At 38.4% G+C, this 20,564-nt stretch overlaps 1 protein-coding gene across 1 annotated transcript in view; it reads left to right on the top strand.

Annotated features, from left to right (window-relative positions):
• Nucleotides 1-20,564, top strand: part of HCN1 (hyperpolarization activated cyclic nucleotide gated potassium channel 1) — a 205,831-nt gene that overhangs the window by 20,954 nt on the left and 164,313 nt on the right. The window contains exon 2 of the mRNA XM_027446808.3: nt 2,810-3,233. Within this exon, the coding sequence (XP_027302609.3) occupies nt 2,810-3,233 (424 nt within the window). The remainder of the gene's footprint in view (nt 1-2,809; nt 3,234-20,564) is intronic.

Genomic DNA, 20,564 nt, shown 5'->3' with positions numbered 1-20,564 from the left:
CATAATCAGATTATACTGCATTGTGCACTAAAATCAAAATATAAAACTGATGCAATCTCGTAGACCTTGGCATTAGGTTTTATTTTATTACTGAAGCCCTGACTAAACACAACTTTTGCTGACATACAGCATCAGGAATGCCAGAGTGTTTAGTATAACCACAGTGCATAATGATCCTTTAAACTGGATTATTGTAGGATAAAATCAGCTGGTTTGGTATTAGATTATTATTATTATTATTATTTTGGATGGATGTTTTTTGTGTGGCTTTGGTTAGCCTCAGTTACATAACTACTCTTATGGTTAGGCACTTATGATCTGAAATCAGGGAATACTTTGTTTAGGAGAGAGGTACAGATACATGTATATCTCTTGTGATTATTTTCTTGTTATTTCCCATTCATTTTCAGGATTCTGTGGAGAAGTATGTTCTTTAAAACAGCTTTTAGAAAAATTTTGGTTGATAGCTTTGTAAAAGCGCTTGTGGTAATTTTACCTATGGGTCACAGTAGCAATGATATATAAATTTAGTGTCTCCTTCAGTAATTCTGGTAATTCTAGATTATTGAAGAGGTATCTAGTACAGCAATAAGCCTATTAGTTAAACAGATTAGGAGATAAATATGAAAGTTTTTGCTAATGTGCAGGTATGGTGGGTACCATCAAATTTTGAGCTCAAATACATTTATAGCACTTAGTCTTCACATTTGTTGCAAAATTGAAAATGTGTTGACAGAAATCACATTGTTGTACATGAGGAATAACTTGTAAAGTTTATTTTATGCAATTTCTGAGTGTCAGTTAAGGTACTTTGCTATCTACTCTATCAAATGTAAGTCAATCTTGATCTCTTTAGCCTTACCTTGGAATAAAGGATTTTAAAACTGGGAATTCTCATGCCACCCTCAATCATATGCCACTCTTCTTTTAGTGTGTTCAGTTACAGTTGTTTATTTTGTATTCTTAGGTTAGCAATTTGTGAACTGAGAAATATCTTCAGGATTAAGCTTGAAATACAGAGAATTTGTAAACCCCGAGAACACAACAAGCCATCTCTAGAATCTAATATAACCTGTATACTATGTGCAAGTTTTGCAAAAACTAAATGTGGTTCTGAAACATTCTGTGGCCGATTAAACTTTTATAATTATCATTGATTGCCATGAACATTCACCATGTTGGCAACCAGGCAGGCAGTGTTGGATGCTGTGCTGGTGACATGTCTGCCACCAAAAAACTCACTGCAACCGATGGCCCCAGCAGTCAGGTCCTTGTGAAGCCATTGCTGCCTCTGGTCTTCTATAAAGACCACTGAGTCCGGGGGGAACAGTTGTTGACTGGTTTCTGTGCCTTTCCAGACTTTTAAACTGAACAGATCATGCTGCCTTGCTTACTTCAGATGGTGAGCGTGTATAGTTTGTGCTATCTCTCTGTTAGTGAATAAGGTATCATCGATTTTTATGGGGTTGATCTGGAAATGTAGGGATGCCTTGCATGGGAACATATCAGAGTCATAGGATCACAGAATAATTTAGGTGAGGAGGAACCTGTGGGAGGTCATCTAGTCCCACCACCTGCTCAGTGTAGCTAGATCAAAGCTAGATCTGTTCTCAAACAGAACAAGAGGTCATACTTGGGTTTTGTGCTTTCCTATGGTCAGTTTTAGTTCTTTTACTGATCAAGATTAAATTTCTTTGACAATCTAACATTCAGGAGCTAGCATAAGGTTCTTAGAATCTGTTGGGTATATATTGCCATCCCCTGAAAATCTTCCATCAGGATGGATGTGTGTTCTATGTAATAGGCAGTTTTACTCGCTGTTATTAGAGTAGATGCTAAAGATATGAGCCTGTCTTTTTACCATTCTGTATAAAGTATTGTCAATATTTGTGAATATTGTCAATATTCAGAGAGGTGATACTGGAGTAAAATAGTGAAATGCAATATCCATTTTATACCATGGAAGTTGCAACTTGTTATTTCAGAGGTAACTTTTTAGCTCCTTCTGAAAGACAATAGTCTGTCATGTTGTAAAAATGCATGGAAGCTCAATTCAGATTTAAAAAGAGGATGAAAGTTTTGTTGTTAAGCAATTTTTATTTTTATTATTATTATTATTATTTGCTTCAGTGCTTTTTTTTTTTCTTTTTTTCTCTCATTTTATTCTAGCACTGTAATGGCATGAATACCGTTATTCATAGAAGCACTTACATTTAATATGTTATCCGTTAGACATTAAGGTTTCATTTTTGACAGAAGCCATAAATAAATAAATAAATAAAAATACTGCATTGCTTGTGATTGGCAAGAGACATCAATTTTACTTATATAAACACACTAGTAATAGGTTTTGGCAGGGGCCTGGAAAATTCTACTGAGTGCCACACACATACCTTTCAGATGGAGTGATAAGCATGGTACTGTCTTTATGCTAGATACATATTCTTGAGAAGGAAGGCACACAATGAAGAATATTAATTACTTTGTCTTTAGTGACTGAATATATTAAATGACTTAAAACAAAGTTGTGTCAGAAACAAAAGTTGTCCTAGCATTAACAAGATCAAGCGTCTGCCTATATGTAGTATCTCTATACAAAAGCATAGTGTAATTGCAAACCCAAAGTAAATACACACCTAAAATGTTAACGCATTTGGGCAAAACTGACATTGAGTCAGTAATTAATTGTAATTAATTTGCACAGAACCAAAAATATGCTTGACGTGAAGTGTGTGGTGTGATAGGAACCATTTTTCTAAGCAATTTATGTCTCATTGCATCAACCATTCTATTTCTTCCATTTTTTCAGGTTTTACTGGGACTTAATTATGCTCATTATGATGGTTGGAAACCTTGTCATTATACCAGTTGGAATCACATTCTTCACAGAACAAACAACAACACCATGGATTATTTTCAATGTGGCATCAGACACTGTTTTTCTATTGGACTTGATCATGAATTTCAGAACTGGGACTGTTAATGAAGACAGCTCTGAAATAATACTGGACCCTAAAGTCATTAAGATGAATTATTTAAAAAGCTGGTTTGTGGTTGACTTCATCTCATCAATACCAGTGGATTATATCTTTCTCATTGTAGAAAAAGGAATGGATTCAGAGGTTTACAAGACAGCAAGAGCACTTCGTATCGTGAGATTTACAAAAATCCTCAGCCTGTTACGTTTACTACGCCTTTCAAGACTGATTAGATACATACACCAGTGGGAAGAGGTAAGAGATACAAATACACATCATTCACTTCTGTTCATATAAAAACAAGAAGATCTGGTCAGGTCACTCTGAAAAGCTGTGGAGGAACCAGAATGGGAATAAAAGCTTTTTACCCACCAGTTAGCATAATTATGTAGACATGCTAGTAGAAAAGCCTTTTTGGTAGAAAGCACAGAGGAGTAACCATCTTCTGTCTGCTAACCACAGAAACAAAAATTATGTGCCATCAGCACAATGAACTTGGATGGTCTCTTACTGAGAACATCAGAAATTTTAGCAGCAACCTAACGCTGCCTTTGAGTTTCGTAACTAGCATTTAGCCTGAAATAAACACTCTTGTAATCACAGAACTTAAAATACACATTTATATTTTTGTTTGATACAAAAAATTGAAACCACTTATAATTGAGTACATTTCCTAGAACGCTTATTGTTTGGAGGCTGCATATATTGAATATTGACCTTCTTTATAAAAATGGATATTTCAAATTCTGAATCATTTCCTTCTAAACTGTCAACTTCACTATTTCTAGATGTGACCTTATGCTGCCTGCCAATTTGGCATGGTGACATTTCCAGGAAATTATGGCATTCCCTAATTTGGCATGCCCATCTCTAGGAAGCATTTAGAGCTTTGGCACATACCGTCATGATTCAAGCATTTCATTTCGTGCCTGTCCAGACTTCTGCAGTTTTAAATATCATAATATATTTTAAAAGGAAGAGCTAAAAATGTAGGAAAAATAACTGCTGTTTTCTAAATAATTTTTTTTGCAGCAAGTGTGATGAGAATTATTATGTAAAGTGTTTTCACTGAAACACTATGAAGATAGATTTATGTAAATTTATTTACTTATTTTAATAAACATTTAGTTAATTAAATGAATATTGGAGGATTATTTGCTACCATTTCTAGTGCTTTTTCTGCTATATACTCCCTTTCAAAGTAATACGTTCACTTTGCATTTTAGCAGAGACCTCAGTGCTACACCATCTCACAAAGTCGGATTATATTAAAAACAGTGTGAAGCTGAATGATATTAAGTATCAAATGTGTAATAAATTTGTAGTTGTTTCTCAAAAAAATCCTGATATAGTTCATTATTTTTATTAGTATATTTTCTAAATTCTACTTTGCCTCCCTGTAATGCAGTGTAACCGTATTTTTGACACAGAAATGGAGCACTGCTGTTTTGTATTCGATTTAACTAAGGCAAATGATTAAGCATATCTTGCAGTTCTACTGCAAAGCTATGCTTTTTTCTCCTCTGTGCATTACAGAGAGACAACCTTCTGAAATGCATTCAATGACATTATTTCCTGGCAGCTTAAGTTAATAGCTATAAAGACCTACTAAGCAGATAAATTAGTACTTTTCCCCTTTCTCCTCTGTTGCCAATGATAATCAGGTATTCTAAATCAGAAATAGTTGAACTGAGTGGGAATAGAAGTCACTAGAGGGTCTGGTCCTACCAGCAATAACTGTTTTTTGGCCCTTGCAACCCTTGCAGCCCGTGGCTGCTGATTTCTCCTGGCTGCTTGATTGTAACTTCACCTTTTGCTATCCTGGTGAAACTTAAGAAATATTTGTGTATGATATTTTATCTGCTAGGTATTAAAACATGAGTAGAGTCTATCTTTTCATATTTTATAGCACATTATAATACTCCCTGGCTGTTCTCAGGAAGCTGGAAGGGGATCTGGAGTATTTTTGTTCCTGGTTTTAAACCTTCAGTGAAGCAGCAATGGGCTTCTTTGCTGCTTTGAGCAAGACTTCTGCTAGCTGGGAGGGCATGCGGGTATGGTGAGATGTTTGTGGAATGAATTAGATTCTGATAAATCTCAAAATGGTATGTGTACAAAAAAATATTAAAAAGTCTGCTTTTCTCTAGCATTTTATGGATATCAGAAATGAAAGCAGTCATATGGATTTTCGTATTTGGCTTCTGTTACCACAGTAGTTGATTATTACTTTGAATGCAGTGTGTGAAACTTATGTGCAGTGATCCATTGCCACTTCGAAGAAATTATATGTTACAGCACTGTAAAGTTTTAAAACAGCAAGCTGTTTGGACGAACTGGACGAACTTTGCTGATTTAGGAAACAATAGATGGATGATTCTTAAATATGAATTCAACAGTTTTTTCTGCTGTGTTTCAATTAAGGAATGTTAAGTGATATACCACTTTATCTTAAATTTGCCTGTGATAAGAGTTTATTAAATTATTTATCAAATAATTTTCTCCAAAACTCCTTAAAAACAAAAACTTGAAAGCTTTGCTTAAAGCTATTCTAATCACAGGACAATATCTAGTAGATGTATCATTAAAAAAGAACAAAACCAAAAACTCATACTCTTAAAAATGTAACCTAAATATTTCATTCTGTGATGCCTGATATTTAGGATTAGAATAGATTTTAAGGTGATTAAATGTTTTTTGCAAATGTGCAAAGGTTATGTTTTGCAAACATTCATTCAGTAAAATATGCAGTAATTATGAATTGCATCATTTCTTATTTTGGTTTGATTTGTACTGAAATCTGGTTTTCAATTTGGCTAACATTTTCAATGAGCATACAGTAGCATTTATAAGCATTCTAACTATAGCTAACGCTCAGGTGTTTAATGAAAGATATTCCCGGGATTTCTGAGCATATCACACACAGTGCCCTACCCTACTCTTTACTGTTTTATTTCTAGTAATCACAATAATGCAAAGCCAGCATAGCTTATAGCATTCTAGCAAGCTTGTAGTTAAGTCTCACCAAAATTCTTAAAAATTAAGTAGATGGAAGTGTTTTGCCAAATCAGGTTTTATATTAACAATTAAATGTGCTGCTTCTATGTTACACAATCCTAATTGTCCTCGATCACCACTAGGTGTCCTCTCCTTGTTGTTCTGCTTATTGCTAACTGTACAGAAATATGTATTAACAATATATGATGTTGAGCTATTGATTGCTGCCTAAAAAAGAAATTGTAAAAAGTGCTTGTTTTACCTAGTTGACAGAAGAGGACTCGTATGTGAACAGCATGCTCTTTCTGTGGTAGGTATGGAGATGGCATTTGCCCCCTCCACAAAATCAGACCACTTCTTCTTTCTAGTATAGCTTGTAGAAAAGTCAAGAGTTTGTGTCTCTTCTGATCACTGACTAGGGAACTGTGTGGGATGGGAGAGGATGAGTTAGGTAGGTACTTGGATTTGTTGGATAAAAACATATATGTTTGTTATTGGAATTACCACAGAATCACAGAATCACAGAATTTCTAGGTTGGAAGAGACCTCAAGATCATCGAGTCCAACCTCACAGCTAACAGTCCCCACTAAACCATATCCCTAAGCTCTACATCTAAATGTCTTTTAAAGACTTCCAGGGATGGTGACTCCACCACTTCCCTGGGCATCCTGTTCCAATGTCTAACAACCCTTTCGGTAAAGAAGTTCTTCCTAACATCCAACCTAAAACTCCCCTGATGCAACTTAAGCCCATTCTCCCCCATCCTGTCACCAGGCATGTGGGAGAACAGGCCAACTCCCACCTCACTACAGCCTCCTTTAAGGTATCTGTAGAGCGCGATAAGGTCGCCCCTGAGCCTCCTTTTCTCCAGGCTGAACAAGCCCAGCTCCCTCAGCCGCTCCTCGTAGGACTTGTTCTCCAGGCCCCTCACCAGCTTTGTCGCCCTTCTCTGGACCCGCTCAAGCGCCTCAATGTCCTTCTTGTAGCGAGGGGCCCAAAACTGAACAGAGTACTCGAGGTGTGGCCTCACCAGAGCCAAGTACAGGGGGACGATCACCTCCCTAGCCCTGCTGGTCACACTGGTTTTGATACAAGCCAGGATGCCATTGGCCTTCTTGGCCACCTGAGCACACTGCTGGCTCATGTTCAGCCGACTATCCACCATCACTCCCAGGTCCTTCTCTGCCTGGCAGCTCTCCAACCACTCATCTCCCGGCCTGTAGCTCTGCTTGGGGTTATTGCGCCCCAGGTGCAGGACCCGGCACTTGGCCTTGTTAAACTTCATGCAGTTGACCTCAGCCCATCGGTGCAGCCTATCCAGATCCTCCTGCAGAGCCTTTCTACCCTCGAGCAGATCGACACACGCACCTAGCTTGGTGTCATCTGCAAACTTACTGAGGGTGCACTCAATGCCCTCATCCAGATCATTGATGAAGATATTAAAGAGGACCGGCCCCAGCACCGAGCCCTGGGGAACGCCACTAGTGACTGGCCTCCAACTGGACTTGACTCCATTTACCACGACTCTTTGGGCCCGGCCATCCAGCCAGTTTCTAACCCAACGAAGCGTGCGCCGGTTGAGAGCCAAGAGCAGCCAGTTTCTTGAGGAGAATGCTGTGGGAGACGGTGTCAAATGCCTTGCTGAAGTCAAGGTAGACCACATCCACAGCCTTTCCCTCATCCACCCAGCGCGTCACTTTGTCATAGAAGGAGATCAGGTTCGTCAAGCAGGACCTGCCTTCCATAAACCCATGCTGACTGGGCCTGATCGCCTGCTTGCCCTGCAAGTGCTGCGTGATGACTCTCAAGAGGATCTGCTCCATGAGCTTCCCTGGCACCGAGGTCAAACTGACAGGCCTGTAGTTTCCCGGGTCTGCCCTCCGGCCCTTCTTGTAGTTGGGTGTCACATTTGCTAGCCACCAGTCAGCTGGGACCTCCCCCAATAGCCAGACTGCTGATAAATGATGGATAGTGGCTTGGCCAGCTCCTCTGCCAGTTCTCTCGGTACCCTTGGGTGGATCCCGTCCGGCCCCATCGACTTGTGCACATCCAAGTGCCGTAGCAGGTCACCAACCAGTTCTTCATGGATAGTGAGGGCCACATCCTGCTCCCCATCCCCTTCCACCAGCTCAGGGTACTGGGTATCCAGAGAACAACCGGTATTGCCGCTAAAGACTGAGGCAAAGAAGGCATTGAGCACCTCCACCTTTTCCTCATCTCTTGTAACTAAGTTTCCCCCCGCATCCAGTAAAGGATGGAGATTCTCCTTAGTCCTCCTTTTTGTGTTGATGTATTTATAAAAATGTTTTTTGTTATCTTTAACGGCAGTAGCCAGATTGAGCTCCAGATGAGCTTTGGCCTTCCTAATTTTGTCCCTGCACAGCCTCGCTACATCTTTATAGTCCTCCCTAGTGGCCTGCCCACTTTTCCAAAGATTATAAACCCTCTTTTTTCTCCTAAGCTCAAGCCACAATTCTCTGTTGAGCCAGTGCGGTCTTCTTCCCCGCCAGCTCGCCTTTGGGCACGAGGGAACAGACCGCTCCTGCGCCATTAAGATTTCCCTCTTGAAGAGCGCCCAGCCTTCCTGGACCCCTCTGCCCTTCAGAACCACCTCCCAAGGAACTCTACCAACTAGTGTCCTGAGCAGCCCAAAGTTAGCCCTCCGAAAGTCCAATACAGCGGTTTTACTGGTCCCCTTCCTGGCCTCGCCAAGAATAGTGAACTCCACCATTTCGTGGTCACTCTGCCCAAGACAGCTCCCGACAATCACATTCTCCACCAGTCCTTCTCTGTTTGTGAAGAGAAGGTCTAGCGGGGCACCACCCCTGGTAGGTTCACTAACCAGCTGCGTCAGGAAGCTATCTTCCTTGCTCTCCAGAAACCTCCTAGACTGCTTTCTGAGGGCTGTGTTGTGCTTCCAGGATATGTCAGGGAAGTTGAAGTCCCCCACGAGTACAAGCGCTGACGATTTTGCAGCTTCTGTCAGCTGCCTGTAGAACTCCTCATCCGTCTCCTCATCCTGGTTCGGCGGTCTATAGCAGACCCTGACCAGGACACTAGCCTTGTTGTCCCTGCCGATCCTAACCCAAAGGGACTCGACCTTGTTATTCCCAGCCTCGAGTTCTACAACATCGAAAGACTGTCTAATATAGAGAGCCACACCGCCACCCCTTCTGTGCTGCCTGTCCCTTCTGAAGAGCTTATAGCGAGGCATTGCAGCACTCCATATCGACCTAAAACGACTGTGCCTACAAGACATGCCTTTTTCTCTTTCATGATGTTTTTCCATAGAGTCATGTATGTTTTTAACTATCAGAAATGGAAGGTGACATAATGCTCTTTCTTTCTTTTTGTTCAGTTTTAATTCCTCTCCTCCAAGGTGATAGTTTAAATTATATACTCAGGGCCCTGTAAAGTTGTGTCAATTAGTGAACTACTGCAAATAAGGATACCAGTACAGGCTGAGAGCATTTTTAAAAATAAATTAGCATAAAGTAGGACATACTTTTTTATTATGGATGCATCAATTAAATCTGAGTTGTCTAGCTCATAGAGAGTGGGGAGAAGGACATTTGGTTAAAAAATCTGGAGGAAAAGAAGACGTAGGAGAGCCCACCTTCTCTTACTGGCAGTCTGTGAAATTCTGAAAAAAAAAAAAAAAAAAAAAGCCTGTTCTGATATCGTCTGCCTTCCTACCATTGAAAACACTAAAGTAGGAGAAAATTACTATTTCCTGCCAAATTTATACAGGCAGGAAATAGAAAATCAAATTTTTCATTCTTTTTGGAAATTTGTGCTTGAAAATTGCCTCTTATATTTAAATTAGTGAACTTGTGGCCTACATAAAACCTGTGGCTGGGAGCAAATTGTGTGGATCAGTGAGGAGTACCAAATCACTGAGTTCAGCACTTTTCATTTATTTATTTTATTTATTTATTTATTTATTTATTTATTTATTTATTTATTACGATGTGTTCCCTAGCAGGGCTATGTAAATATGCAAACCATGGCGAGTTACACATTTTGTTGTTTAGTAAGCAGACGTTTGGTTGCATATATATGTCTTACACCATTGACTTCCATAGTGTGCAGTGCTGTATCTCAGACATCTGCCACATCTGTCGTCTTCTTGTGACTTCCTCCTTCTTCTGCAGTTGTCCCTACCAGATGAAGATGATGTCATACATGCTTCACGTGCTGAAAACAAACATACTATATACTTGCAGTTTGAATAACAAAGTCTAAAAGTGCTTCTTGCTCAACATGGCTATGGTAGGTCAGCTGTAGGTCAGCTCTCTAGGTTCATCGTGGCACAGAGGCCCATCCCTATCAGACGGATGTTGCTTTTATCCATTGCATGGCCTGATATAGATGCCCCACATTTTGAGAAGGAAAGTATTTGAAAAGTTTGGTGCTGTTTTTTAACCAAAAGTCTTTCTTGTTCTGAAATGTGTTTATACTCACTTTATATTGGGACAGGAACACGTGTTGTTTCACCTGTAGTTTTGATAAAGTACTTGATAAAGTGTTCATTTATTTATTTATTTTTGAAGATTTTCTTATTTTGGATGTGGATTTCAGGCATGCAGAAAGCATTTGTTGTTGCATCCCTGCAATATTCCTGATGACAACATTTGGCAAAAAAATCCTTTCTGTTTGGATGTGGTCTAGCATATTATAGACACTCAGGACTGGGCTATTGCAGTTTCTAGTTCAAGCCATTCCAACTGATCACTTAGAAACGTTAAATAGCATGCAGCAGAGGATTGCTTGCCCAGTTCCCTTGGGGGAACACATTCCCTTTGTGTCTGTGAGTTGCACTGGCTGTTGGGTCATTACGGGTAGGATTTGCAGTGCTGGTATTCCTCTGTAATTTGATTGGGATGTTACCTAATGGATGGTCTGTCTCTGGCAGCAGTTGAGAACAAGGTATTTTATCTGCAGACACTGATCCTATACAGCCAGAACCCTGCCTGTTAGCCCTTTTATCTCTCCACTTAAATTAGAGAGTATAAAGGCTGTTTCTCTGATAGCGTTGAGGGTACTTATGCTGGTTTGACTGTCTACTTCTAGTTTAGTAATTATCATTTGTTTACATGTGTAGAACTGAAGTGATGGGAAAGATACACAAATAGTAGATAAATTCCAAAATAAAGCTTTATATACTGTGGAAGAATATGTGAATTGAAACATTTTCATAATAGTAAAAGTCAGTCTCATGATGTATAGATATGAGAGCCTCAGTGCTATTAAGTAATATTATTTTTTTCTCTGTCATGTAACTTACAAGCCTGTTCTATGTGTTTTGCTGAAAGGGCTCATAATACAATCCATAGTGAACTGGTAGTGGTTCAAATGGGAAATTATAGTGGCTCTAATTTCCTGCAAACCTTTATTGTTATATGGAACTATCCAAGTTTTAACATTAGATGAGTATATTGTGCTCCGTTTTGCCATGTTTTTTCATTAATATATCATATTTTCATGTATATCCATGAAAATTATTTGAGAAAAGGATATACAAGTGAAGCTAAAGCATACGTGAATGAAATATCACTGATGTAGACAATGGAGCCTATTGAAGTTTTTATTTGTTTGCTCTTTTAAATTCTGAACAACAATAGGAAAATGTAACTGATAGTGACAATTAGAAAGCATTATGATCCATGCTCTCCTAATAATAGAATACTAACTGCCAAAAAAGAACAGCAGATTTGTAGAGCAGGCAATTACTGAATTGCAAGACAGACAGAATATTCTGTTTTTTAATTTCTTCCTTTATGAACTAAGCATAATAACCTTCATAGAAAAAATAATTAATCTCCACACAGTAAATAGGAAGTGTCATGAGTGTAAAGTTTCTTGCTTCACCTTTTTAAACTGATTTTCAGACTGTGCAAGCAGAGCTGCCTTTCCTGTGCATGTGCTCCGAGTGAATAATTGTGCACTGCTGGTATTTTCTCTAGGAGATAAACCCTGTAGAGCATGGCCTCAGATAAATCTCCCTGAACTGAAATACTGGAAGATAATTTTTTCTTCTTTGTATTACTTTTGTATGGCTTGTATAATAACAGACCTGTTGCTGCTGGTAGTCTTGGATGTAGATGACCTTTGTCACTAAGATGGGCTGACTCCTGCAGTAGCACTTCTCAGTGATTCCTGGCAATCAGTTTTGACAATGACCTGTGTCAGCCTCTTTGACATAGAAATGTAACAGAGCTATTTTATTTATTTATTTATTTATTTATTTCAAAATAAGTTTTTTTAAAGTCAAATTTGTTGTTTATTAATTTTAAGTCATGCTGCAGATTTGGACAAGAGCCTCTCATTCTTCCATCCTAAGCTTTTAGCACAGGTGAAAAGCCCTCTTGGCTTCGGGAGGGTGATATGGGTGTTCCCTGTGTCAGGAGAGTTTGGGGCAGGGGATATTCAGCTCTCAGAGCTGCTGGCTTCTCACCAACTCGTCCCCCTCCTTACCTGGACTTGAAGAGCTGTCAGAGAAGTGGCGACAGCCAAAGAGCTGTTAGGGCTGGCCTCAGCCTGGTTTGCAGTTCATGGCAGGGACATTGCGATACTGCAGGGTCCTTCTGATTGCTCTCACCACAGGATCCCGTTAGTCCTCCATGGTGATGAGACGGGGAGTCTGTGAATTGGAGTTTTCATTTTTCTCCAGTGTATTTTAATAAGAATGACACTTTTTAGTGTTCTGTACAGACAATACAATCCGCTCCTGTATCTCTGTATTCTCAGCTCCGTATTGATTGTGAGCAATTCAGAATGACTGTTTTCACTTGTTCACATCATACAATAACAGTGACTTAACTAAAATATATTCTCTGCTTGACACTAATGTCTTGTAAGATCTTTCACTTCTGTTTTTGCTTGCATAATACCCATAGATTTTTGCATGTAAAGAAGTCGGTTAAGTAAATACTTTAGATTTGTACCCAGGTTTTCTTTGTCTTGGTGTTCTCTTTATGTAGGTGCTAGGTCAAGTTGTCTTTTTTGTTAAGGATACATTATCTCTGTTTAGTGATCACAGAATCACAGAATTTCTAGGTTGGAAGAGACCTCAAGATCACCGAGTCCAACCTCTAACCTAACACTAACAGTCCCCACTAAACCATATCCCTAAGCTCTACATCTAAACGTCTTTTAAAGACTTCCAGGGATGGTGACTCTACCACTTCCCTGGGCATCCTGTTCCAGTGCCTAACAACCCTTTCAGTAAAGAAGTTCTTCCTAACATCTAACCTAAAACTCCCCTGGCGCAACTTAAGCCCATTCCCCCTCGTCCTGTCACCAGGCATGTGGGAGAACAGGCCAACCCCCACCTCACTACAGCCTCCTTTAAGGTATCTGTAGAGAGCGATAAGGTCGCCCCTGAGCCTCCTCTTCTCCAGGCTGAATGTCTCAAATGGACTTACTGTTCAAATAAAATTTCATAAGACAGGTTTTTTTTGTTATTCTTTTCTAAAGAATGCAACAAGATGTCTTTACAAGACATACTAATTGAAAGTTGAGGAAAAAATACGTAGGAAAAATAAATGATAAATGTTTACGCGTAGAAGCTGCATATGAAGAATTTTGACTTTTCCCTAACATTTGGCTTGGAAAAGCATTTCAGTTTTTAATTCAAGTAGTCATGTATAAAAGTGCGGAAAGTTTATTTAGGTTTCAAGGTGATGTATTTGTTTTCCTCTAATGAGGAAGTTATCAGCTGCTGTCAACAGCTTTTTAAATTAAAAAGAAAAGAAAACAAAACCAACCCTCCAATGTATTCTTCTCTGTTTCTCTGTGGAGAACAGTGTGCTGGTGAAACAGGTTTTAATTAAAATGGATTTTGTGGGATAGTATTGCCTCAGTTATCTCTGAAAGGCCTGAAACATCTGAAGAACTTGTGCCGTGTCATGCTGGGTAGACTAGCAATGCCCTGTTGCATTCTTCATGCTCCCAGTCTGTTGTGTTCCTTACCTTGTCTGGGCATTTTGTCAAATAAGAGCAGGACTGAAACAGTACCAGATTCACTGCATGTCAGCAGGCTGAGGATCATGTTTTGATTTTGATCAAATTTGACTACCTTCTAGCACAATAAAATACCTGGGATGATACTTGTTTAAGAAGGATGCTGCTGTTAGGACTCTCACTGAGGACAATGGAATAGGGGTTTAGTAATTAATTAGGAGTGTGGTTCTGTTTACAAGGATAAAGTGGTCTAAATTAACCACTTAGGGAATAGGAAGCAATTGTGTAAACCTATTGAGAGACTACTGAGGAACGGGGTTGGCAATATAGAAATGCCTTTTCCAACTGCAATTTATATTTTACGAGTAATTTCTAACCTGAGATGTTATAGTTTATTCCAAATAACTTTTACATTATCCCATATGAGTAATATATGACTTAAATATAGTTCTGACTTGAAAAGAACAGGCAAATAACCTAATTCAGAGATTGATAGAGCTGTGCTCCTTGCTGCTGAGCAGAAATTAAGGCTGTGATTGAACAATGGTGCTCTCCTCCCTATCCTGTGGCAGACGTGCTCTCTTTTTCACTGTTTTCATCATCCTTAACCCAGACACATGGTATGTTGTAGCCTTTGAATGCGTCTAGGCTCATAGTGTTTTCCACTTTGTTACTTTCTGTACCTCCAAACATCTCTTTTTTCCAGCTTCTCTGCTTTTTAACCAATGGCAGCAAAATGAGCTATGCATCTGCTTACCTTGATATAGTGCCTTGTAGTTGAACTGCCTTTCTTTCCAGGAAATAGTGCAGCTGGTGTTACTGATCTGGCAGGGAGCTGCTGCCAGGAGGTGTTGGGTATCATTTCAATCTTGTTTCTTTTTTTTTTTTTTTTTTTTTTTGTGATAAGATGTGGTATTGAAGATTCTGCTGTGCACCCAGGTCGGTGAGGAGCTGGGGCAGTAGAGCCCTCTATGGCAGCTGAGTGGGAGAAACCATCTGTAAAAAGATGAAAGTGGATGAATGGCTAATTATGATATGACTGCTGTCATCTTGCCAGAACTTTGGGCACCATGCTTCCTGCAGAAAAGAGGAAAAGATGAAATTGTTGAAAAGAAAAAAAAAAGTGGGAAAATACTGGTAATCTGAACAAATATGCATACACACATTTATGTGAATACATCTCCAAGTGTGTGAGGCTTCTCAAGAATACATATGTTCCTCTCAATGGAAACCAAAGAAAACTGTCTCATCAACAGTTTTTATCTCTTCTGATTAATTCTTCATGCATCATATGCTCAGTTTTCCTTGCTTGACTGAACATATTCAAAGGATTATGACAGAAAAAACCACACACATATCTTTAAAAGCTGTAAGTTGTGCTGTTGAGTTGATCTTCTGTTCATATCATTAAGATGGTGACATAAGATTTATAGCCAAAACCCAAAACTGGAGAGAATATTTCTGTGCATATTTTAGAATGATCTGTTTTTAAGACTACTTTATTGTGGGATTTCCAAAGTATATTACTGAAAAAGTTTATAGTAGTTCTATTAAAGGTGATCATTTCCTCTCTCAACTAGAAACATGAATTTGTGTCTTCATCTGTTGCAAAACTGACTGAGCATCCCAGCTAAGAATTGTTTTCATCTTAGGAAATGTAATGTCAAGTATGCTTTTAACAGGGAAGTGGGAAAAAACAAAAACAAAAACAAAAACAAAACACATGCACACACACACACACGCGAAAAAAAAAAAACAACAAAACTACAACATCAACAACAACAACAAAAATAGTGTAAGTGATTTCAACAGGCAAGGAGTAATTTTTTAGAACTACTACTTTTTTTTTTTTTTTATTATTATTATTTTTTTGATCACCAAGAAGTTTTAAGCTATTGTCTCCAAACAAGTAACTTACATCGTCATGCTTTGCTGGAATCAACACTTTAGTAGTTTGTCTGACCACAAATACACAAGGGTGAGATACTGTTCTTGTACACAGGCTTTCCAATGAAGTAAAGTAAACACTAGTTTTCTTTCAGCGTTAACCATATAAACACTCTTTGCACTATAATTTATTTTGTCTATGGCTAAACTAGTCTAGTGTATCATAAATGTGGCATTCTCTCTCTTGACAGGACAAGGATAGATTAGAGGATAGGAGGAAATTCTTCACTGGTGGTGATGCACTGGAACAGATTGCCCAGAGAGGTTGTGGATGCCCCATCTCTGGTGGTGTTCAAGGCCAGGTTAGAAGAGGCCCTAAGCAACCTGATGTAGTGGGTGGCATCCCTGCCTATGGGAGTGGGGTTGGAACTGGGTGATCTTTGTGTGGGTGATCTTTGGAAGGGTGATCCCTTCCAACCCAAGCCCTATGATTCTATGATTCCCATGAAAGCCTGTAAAAAATAAAACATTGGTGTTAGTGGTTTTCACATTTACTATTTTTTTTTTGTTTGTTTATGAAAATAATTGATTATAGTTCTTGTTCATCAGTTAAGTAAATTTATAATTGAAGGAATTTGTCTTTCCCTCAGCTGGATGTTTAGAATTGGTAGCTATACTGGGTGCTTTCCCATGGCACAGCAATTCACATTCAATCTGCTTCAGACAATTACTATTGCTCTTAAGGGCAATAAAGTCATGTTGATAACTTTGGATTGTGCCTTTGAGAAATTCTCTCTTCCTCTTTTTAGATGTTTGTGGATCCTTTCTGTAAAGTGAACATGGCCTGAATAGCATAATACAGTTTAATACACAAACTATATGGTTTGTGTATTAAACATGGTAATTTTAAACCTACATGTGTCTCTGACAGCCTATTTAGAGCTAAGAATTGAAAATTATTGTGACAGTAAAGCAGCATAAATCTGGGGTACTATTTCCTATGGAGATATGTGAGTATTTTCTTATTTGACTTCTCAGCTATCTTTGGGTTCTTTATCTAATGAATCATTTTTTCTAGTTTTTGAACACTCAATGAAGAAAGATGGTCAGTTAAACATTTGGTCCACAAATTCAGCACTGAAATGCAGAAATAAGTGTCTAAAATCAATTTATTTATTCCAATGTTAATCTGAATAATGATTTTTGTTTCTTGCTTCATTTAGACAGTTTTGAAAGTTATAGTCCCAGGTGAACCATGAGCATGGTCCTGTGGATTTCCTTCCGATGTCTCTAGAATTTTTCCTCTGATATTATGTTTATCATGGTGCTCTTTAGAAGTAATGATTATTTCATTCAGAATTAGAAGAATTTAGCATAGTGCAATAGATTACCACCTGAGCAGTGCAAAATAATTCCCCACCAATACAAATTTTTTTGATGAAATCATGAAAGAGCTCTGGCTTGAGATATTTAAGACTTGAATTTCGGGATTATGCCTGTCTCATTTTTTTTTATTTCTCCTTTTTTGATCTTTTGACAGTGAGCTTTTTGGAGCAGCATTGCATCTCTAGGTCTTGTACTAAATATATTCAAAAACGTAATAAGATATTAATCATGTATGCTAAACCTAGGGGAGAGTGGAGGAGGGGGAAGAAGGAAATCTGGAAAGAGAGGGGACAAGTAACTTCATGCCCCTAAATGACTTTTTTCTCTATAACTTGTGTTTCTTGTTAGCTGCTGCTATCTAGAAAACCAATACCACCACATAGTTCAACTGTGGTATTTTCCTTGACTACCCTCTTTTAGCTAAAGCTGTGTTAAACAAAGTGATATGGTTGATGGTAACATAGACCTTTTTGAATTGAGTCTGCTGCACTGACATACAGTTTTTGTCTGAAAGCTCATTACTCTTTGCTTTTCCTCTGACTGTGTTCTTGTCATTTCAAATATTTGGAAGAATCACTCTGATAAAAAAGAAAGAAGAGTGGTAGTGTCTTACAAGAAAATGTATCTCTGAATTCCTAAGAGATTAAGTATATTCAGTGTAACATCTCCTTAGCAGGTAAATAGTGCTTTTATTGTGAGTTAATTTTTTTGGTTTACTGTATTTTCATATTTATTGTTATGGAAATAATAACTGATCCTTACAGAAATCATGACTTAGAACTGAGTCTGGTCAGTTTAGGTACTTTAGGGCACTGAGGAAATTTACACTGAAAATCTTATGATTATGTCTGACATTTTCTCTCAAGACCGTCTGAAGACTAAGTAGTATTCAACTAGTCATAGCTTAGCTTTTTTGTCTGTTTTCCTCAACAACCACCATGTTTTAATTTGTTTTATATTTTCATACTGAAGTTTTGACTGTAATCTTCATATGTGCGGTGATATTATTATCATACAATTATTAAATTATTTTGTAAATTACAAAGGAATATTTTTGCTGATTATCATGGCAGGCCAGTTTCTTTGTTCTAGTTCTTGAATTCCCATCAGTCTTTATTAATTTGGGCCATTTAGCTAGGTATAGTTTGGGTCAGATATGGAAGCGGGTGTGTATCTACTTATAAGGACTGTGAAGATGTCTTCAGGGTTAGGCAGCAGCTGAGCAGGACTGTTGTAGTCACTGTACTGACTGCAGCCCCTCACACTGTGCCGTGCTTTAATGGCTCTAATCATGACTGTTCTACATTATTTGCAACTTTTCATCTCCCTATTTGCATGTATATAAAATTTTGTGTGTGCAGTGTTCCAGTTGGCTAGCAGCACGGGTATATACTATTTTGGGGTGTGACTCTTTTTTTTTTTTTTTTCCTCTGGATAGTTTCTGCTTGAAAATATGATTTAGGAATACAAAGTTACAAATCTGTTCAGTATTTTTTAGCTTTTTCACATTTCTGTTGAGTAAAGTTTATTGAAACACAGTTTATTTTTAAATTGAGCTACAAATGTTCTTGAGTGATCTCTGGCTGTTTTTTCACACCAAGAAATATGCTCCCAGACATTTATTCTGCAGCATCTTTTCAGTCACCCATCTTTATCTTGTTGAAATACCTTAGGAAGACAAAAAAGCCTGTACAGTGTGCTCACAGGGAGTGGCTGTGAAAGGTCAGATCTGGTGCAGAACCTGTTGCAGAATTCATAGCTTTGAGTCCATTTCCATAGCTAAAGATAAAAAACACATGAGGTCATAGTGACAATTTTTACTTAGATTGATACATATAAGTATACCAAGCAGACATACCCTTATTTATTTATGTATTTGTTGTAACAATAATATCTACTATATTATCTGCTAATGTCTTGAAAGTGAACAGGAAATCTGGAGTTCATCCCTCCTCAGTCTGGTGGACTTACAGCAGGGTTGTCTTGGGACACTTGGGTTGCACTGGCATGCTGCCCTACCTGACCATATCCAATTTGTGTGCTGGTCAGAGCACCTAATGGATGGGAGCACTCACACTGAAGGAGAGGCACCATGGATATATGCAGTCGATGTGGAATGAGTGTTTCATGACACACACAGAAAGGGCAGCGCCTCAGCCTTGACATTTCCAATCGACATGCTGTCAGCAGATCCATGACATCCCTTATGACACTAACCAGTACCATCTGAAGCATCCATCTCTTCCCCAGAATTGGGCAGGGAGCCCAGACACACATTAAGCATTGGAGGGCATAGATATCAAAATATGCTACTGAGGGGCATTCTTAGACTTGCCTATTAGAGCTGTTCTCAAGCTCCTAGCCAGTATTAGCATTGGGAACTTGCCTGTGTACAGAAAAATTAAGGTGTATGACCTGGAGATGATGAAAAGATGAAGCTCATTTAATTTTGCCTTATAATATTTTTTTATTCAGTGCTCCAGTCTGTTAATATCAATTGAGTTAAGAAAGGCTGCACTGGTGAAAATTTGGGGAGAATTTTGTATATTACTGTTGGAAACTCTTGAATCTACTCAAGATTTACCTTGGTGAGCCATTTCATTTGTATGCAAGAGGAAAAATATATATATCTGCTGAAAATCTCTTTTCAATCTGGAACAGAAGAAAAAAAATCTAACCTTTCTGAACTTTTTAGGTTGCTTTTGTGTTTAAGTAAAGTGTAAAACAGGTAACTGGAAAGGTCTGTTCCAGCTCTCAGGCTGTACCAGAGCTTTACAGTGGTTCTGCTGTCATCCAGTTACCTTTAGATGTTATTCTCAGAATATTTCCAAAGAAGCAGACAAAGAAAGATTTAAGTTTGATTTTGCCTCTTCATAATGCTTTACATGGCTGATTGAGTACTTGTGGTTGGGAGTTATGTATCATGGTTTATGTCCATAAATAGGAAGACTTGTGATAGATTTCTTAGATGTGGGAAGATGACTTCATTTGCTCACTGTTGTTGTTGATGAGCTCGACTGCATAGATAAAACAAAATTATATTAACTCTTACATATATAGAATAATATCAAAATCGTCAGATTATTTGGCCCATTATTGGACTTTCAATCTAAAGTAGCCTTTGTAAGTAGAAAAAAAATACTATTTCTACCAATGAATAAAACACATCGTAATAAGACTTTTATCCTTAAGTGCTCAATGTGAAGTTTTATGTAAAGGCATGAAAGTCATGTCTCTGAAGGAGCTTGGTGACTTAATTTGCTTGCTGGGTGTATGAGTACTGTAAACTATCAGTAACTGAGGAAAAATAAAAGGTGGACTAGTACTGACCCAAATCTGCTGCCCAATAATAG

This window comes from Anas platyrhynchos, chromosome Z (assembly GCF_047663525.1).
Source record: "Anas platyrhynchos isolate ZD024472 breed Pekin duck chromosome Z, IASCAAS_PekinDuck_T2T, whole genome shotgun sequence".
NCBI lineage: Eukaryota > Metazoa > Chordata > Aves > Anseriformes > Anatidae > Anas > Anas platyrhynchos.
This window is presented reverse-complemented; position numbering and strand designations above follow the sequence as displayed.